Below are 5,336 nucleotides of genomic sequence, written 5' to 3'. Positions count from 1 at the left end.
TTTCTTTATAAAAAGAAGAGATAACTCTTTTCGAGAGAGAGAGAGAGAGAGAGAGAGAGAGAGAGAGAGAGAGAGAGAGAGAGAGAGAGAACACTCTTTTGTAAAGTAGGTTTTTTCTAAAAATTATTGATTATTATATTTATTAACTTTTTATAATATTTGTAAAGATTAACTATATCTTACAATATAACAGACTTAAGAAAATTATTAAAAAGAACAATATTAAAACTAATAGATAAAATTATTTTAGAAACCGACTTTCACGTTTTCTATTTTATATGTTTTATCTATTTCTGATATTGAATCTAGTTGGAAAAAAGAAAGTTCAGAGAAAATGTTTGATTTTTGTAAAGCATTTCTTGCAAAAATTGGTAAATAGTGCGCGCGCGGTTGGCATTTTGCCCTAAAGTTTAATCATTGTACGATAATACTGTTGCAATAATTTGTGCGATACGCAGGTGCAGTAATAGCACGCACATCCCTCGTATTTCACGTCCCTTTGGTTTCCGCCAGACACAGGCCACCGACTATAGGTACTCCACACGATGCACAGTCTATTCGCATTATGTTCGCGTACCTTCGGACACAAAATTAACAGGAGCGAGAAACGGGGTGCATATTATTGGCATTAGAGATGTACATACTCATATCAAAATTAATTAAAATTATTAATATCGATGAAAATGATATTTATCAATATATCAAAGTTAACTCTTTTTGCTTATAATTAAATTATTATTTTGCAAGAAAGAAGAAATATATACATTTGTGTGTAATCACGCGGATGCAAACGTATAAGAGACCGTCCTAACCTGTCTCACAAAAATTTGTGGCACGACTGGCGCATAATTGGCCGCTCGGGCGACTTCTATAAAGGTTGATCCGGAATTACTTACATCGACAAAGTTCACATAAAGATTCTTTGATCGAGTTTTTCTTTCGCTATAAGAGTAAATTAAATTGAATGTTACGTTTTCTTATATCCTTTTATTTTTCAAAACTGTATCTATATAAGTATACCTTTTGATATAAATAAAAATTAAATTTACGTAAGAATTAAGTTTTTGATTATTTGCAATTAAAGGATTTTTCATAAAAACTAAATAAATCTATTTTTTAATCACTTCTTATTTATTTTTTTCGAATATTAGCTGCATCAAAATCATATTTATAATTAAAGAAATTTGTCATAAAGTTTATTCTGAATGCTTTCTCTGAATAAAATTTCCTCTTTATAATTTATATTTAAATTAAATATATATTTAATTAAAATGTCAGTATTACGTATATATGATTGTGTGTAATGTAATGACAAAGTATTCAAATACATATAAAACAGACCTTATGTATGCTTACGAAATTACACGCAGCCAATACTGATAAGTAACATCTGTAATTGCAAACAGTCAAATCTATTTACTGTAATATCGAATTGCTAATATTGATTGCAAGGTTTAGTTAAATTTTCATAAAGTCAATCGAAATCCGCTTGTATCGCACTAAAGTCATTTTAATAAATAGATTAAAGTTGATTCGACAAACATGGCGCTATTAGATAAACTTTTATTTTGAATATACATAAATATCTGTGTTAAAATATAATTACGTTGAGAAATTAATTACGTGTCTCCGGCAAGAGAGTGTCATCGGAACAGATAACAATTCCCATGCAACTTCGTATTTCTATCACGTTCTATTCATGCTCTTACAGAGAAGATATTAGCTTCGTATCTCTAACAACTACAGCCTCATTATTTAACACTTTCCTCATTAATAACGTCTTATTATCCAGTAATATCATCTTTATGAAACAGCCTTTGACTCGAAGTTGAAGCACGCAAATGTTTTTCCCAAGATATGCATAATAATTGCATCAATTTATGTAATTAATTATCTCTATGATTCTATATAGTGGAACTTCAAACTGAACGTTATATGTATAATATTTGAATTATCAAAATCACACGTACGTGTAAAATTGTAAATAATAATAATAATGTATCATAATTTTGTAAAGTAAAAATCGATATTATATTCACAAAGTGTTAAAATTCACGTGTATAATGGACCATTATATCGTACATAAAACCTAGCTTAAAATTTTGCATCAAGCTTAAGAACCTTTTAATGGATTTTCGATAATTCCACGTGCATATTAATTATGCAGAAATGCAACCAAAATTTTGCATAGGTTGTATTATGGGACTTTTTAGGATAATATGTAAAATGACCTAAGATATGTAAAATCAATATACTTTCATAAAGAGTTTAAAACATCACCAAAATAGTAATTAATTTATGATAATATAATAAAAACTATTTGTTGCTTCTTGTAAATCTTTTACGATAATAAAATAGAATTAATGCTAAATTAATACGACAATATATAATTTCATAAAAATTAATATATATTAAACCGGCTGTCATTAAAGCTACGAGGGGCACTACTTATATTTTGAGCCTTGGCAACACTGAGTGTTGTCAGGTGCCATCTGACGTTTCCACTAGAAAGTTTGACATTTTTGACCATAACTTTCTTCAGAACGTTTTGTTATTTGAGCGCGATGTATTGTTTACAGTCACTTGAAAATTGTGTCTCAGCGAAAAAATGGAATTAACTCGTGAAAATTTTCGTGCAATGATTTATTACGACTTTCGACGTGGGTTATCAAGACAGGAGTGCATCGATCAACTTACTTCCACTTTTGGCGATAAAGCTCCATCCTTTGCCACTGTGAAACGCTGGTATAACGAATTTAATCGTGGTCGCCGTTCGCTTACCGACGAAAGTCGTGAAGGTTGTCCAAAATCAGTTGTTGTGTCAGAAAACATTGATGCTGTGCAAAAACTAATAATGTAAGATCGTCATGTGACATACTGTGAGATTGAGACAACCTTAGGCATTAGTTCCACCAGCATATATAAAATATTGCATGATCATTTAGCCGTGAAAAAGGTTTGTTCTCGTTGGATCTCACATAATCTGACAAAATCTCAAAAAGATGCTCGTGTCGATTGGTGCAAACAAGTGGTTCGAACGCATGCAAAAGTGTATAGATCATAAAGGAGAATATTTTGAAAAAGAATAAAGTCATTTTCAATGACAAATTACTGTTTTTTTATTATTAGGCTCAAAATATAAATAGTGCCCCTCGTATTATGGAATTATTTTCCGATAGAAAAAGTAAATATTCGACTAAGGAACTTTCTATCATGATTCTATTTTTAGATAATAATAAATCTTTTTCTAAATCGGTTTATCATTGCTATGTAATAAAAAATAAACAGTGACAATCTTCTCCAATTATTTTTGTCTAAGGCTTTGTTCTGAATTGACCTTCCGTTTGCTCGTAAGATGTAGATAGGTAGATAGATAGATAGATATCAGATACTTTTTAATAATTTTAAATATTAATTGATGAAAATGGAACTATTCCAATCGAAAATCTTCCTGAATCCATAATAACTCCGTCAGTCAATATCTGACTCGGTTAGTAGAGAATTTGCCGTATTTCGCCGATTGCCAGGATCGTGGTTGCAGTTCGTTCCAATATATTGTCCCTGTGGTTTGAGTTTGATTTGATGGGATTTCAGTCTTGCGATCGTCATTTTCCTGTAAGGCCGATTTTTTACAGAACAAATCGCTAAACATGAGCACAAAGAAGTACAGAAGTTCCACTATACTGATGAAACTAAAGCCAATGAAGATGCCGCATGTACCGCCGAATTCACCTGCAAAATGATCATCTTTATGATACGACGTCTTGATAGCAAGGGAAGATAAGACGATTTGATGAAACTGCCGCGTGTTTTCAGTGTTTATTCTTAAAAAAGTATTACGCGCACGTAGTGGCGATTTACGCTGTAAAAGAGATAGGATTTTTCCAGCAATATCACCGTCACTTTCCTTTCTTTACACACGCTTACTACCCTTTAATCAATGCTTTATGCGTGGTCTACAATGGACAGTAGCAGTAGTGGATTAAGAAGTTGGCGTAGAAATCAACCAATCATAATCGAATGTGAGGAGAATAATCAACTATGATTGATCGATTTTTACGCCTACTTCTTAATCCACTACTGCTACTGCCCATTGTAGACCACGCATTATAAATCGGATACGTAATGCTATCTTTTTTCCTAGTCGTAAGCATATATATGCATATATAAACACACACGTATATACACTTCAATCCAAAATTTTGGAAACACTTTTTAAAAATTAACATTTTTGAGATTAATTATTCAAATATCTATAATAATTCTATATAGATTCAATAATACTTATTGGACCTAAAGAATTATTGTTAAAAACAATAATTACAAGATTTGTTAAAGAAGCATTAAATAAAAGAATCTTGTTTCTATAATATAATTGATCCTATATTCTCAAAACAAATTGCGTTTTCTTCAAGGGCTCTTTTAAAAGCTTTAATCCAATAAAATGATATAAAAGTTGGGATTAAAGAATTTAAATTTAATTTCTCATTTATAAGTATAATTCCTTAACAATCTGTACTTACTTACGAGATCATACCAGTAAAAAGACATGTCTTGTTTCAATATGACTGTACCGTATCTTGAAAAGTATATGTGTACTATTCCTTCATTAGTAACATTGTAATTCGGTCTGAAATTAAGTAACAAAAATAGTTTCAGCGTCTTTTTTTTAGAAATCTTCAAAAATTTTATATTTTATACTGATAAAAATGTCGTATATTTACAATAAGTTAGTATTGAATTCACCAGGAGTCATAACAGTATTCCAAGTTAATACATCGTAACTAATGTGTTCGCAGGAAGCAAAACAATCATGACAATGTAAAACTTTTTCTTCCTTTTTAATATTGTCGTGTAATATTTCCTCGTGAGGGAGAACCGCTAACCAGATAGCTATTTCATAAAGGAAATAAAAATCAATATATCGAGTATAGATGAAGTGATAATAATTATTAACTTTGTTATGCGTAGAATTAGAAAAAGTGGTGCACCACATATACTAAAAGAGGACACGCACGCACGCACGCATGCACGCACATACACACACGTACACACATCTTTACTACGAACGAGTTAGCGGCGAGAAGAAAGAGAAACCGCGGCGCCTGTGTTTTCAGTTTCGCCATGTCATCAAAGGTTCCGCGCGAATCTTTTATCCGCGCCGAAACACGAGACCGCGCACTCTCAACCCTCTAGGGGTGCGTTCCACTTGACGCTCGCATCACCCAATTCGCTCATTGTGCCGTTTCACTTGGCGCTCACAACGTTCATCGAGTGCCATAACGATTAACTTCAGACGATTGAAATGAACGCTCGCAACGCTCGCACTGAAGAGG

The 5,336-nt window shown here is 31.9% G+C and overlaps 1 protein-coding gene across 1 annotated transcript in view; it reads right to left on the bottom strand.

Moving 5' to 3' along the window:
• Positions 1-3,475: 3,475 nt before the first annotated feature.
• Positions 3,476-5,336, bottom strand: part of LOC108729993 (sodium channel protein Nach) — a gene marked incomplete at its 5' end in the record, with an annotated part of 7,433 nt that continues 5,572 nt past the window's right edge. The window contains 3 exons of the mRNA XM_018459425.1: positions 3,476-3,732; positions 4,524-4,630; positions 4,725-4,893. Coding sequence (XP_018314927.1) covers positions 3,476-3,732; positions 4,524-4,630; positions 4,725-4,893 — 533 coding nt within the window. The remainder of the gene's footprint in view (positions 3,733-4,523; positions 4,631-4,724; positions 4,894-5,336) is intronic.

The sequence above is a fragment of the Mycetomoellerius zeteki genome, unplaced genomic scaffold (genome assembly GCF_001594055.1).
Source record: "Mycetomoellerius zeteki isolate Tzet28-1 unplaced genomic scaffold, Tzet1.0 scaffold823, whole genome shotgun sequence".
Taxonomy (NCBI): Eukaryota; Metazoa; Arthropoda; class Insecta; order Hymenoptera; family Formicidae; genus Mycetomoellerius; species Mycetomoellerius zeteki.
This window is presented reverse-complemented; position numbering and strand designations above follow the sequence as displayed.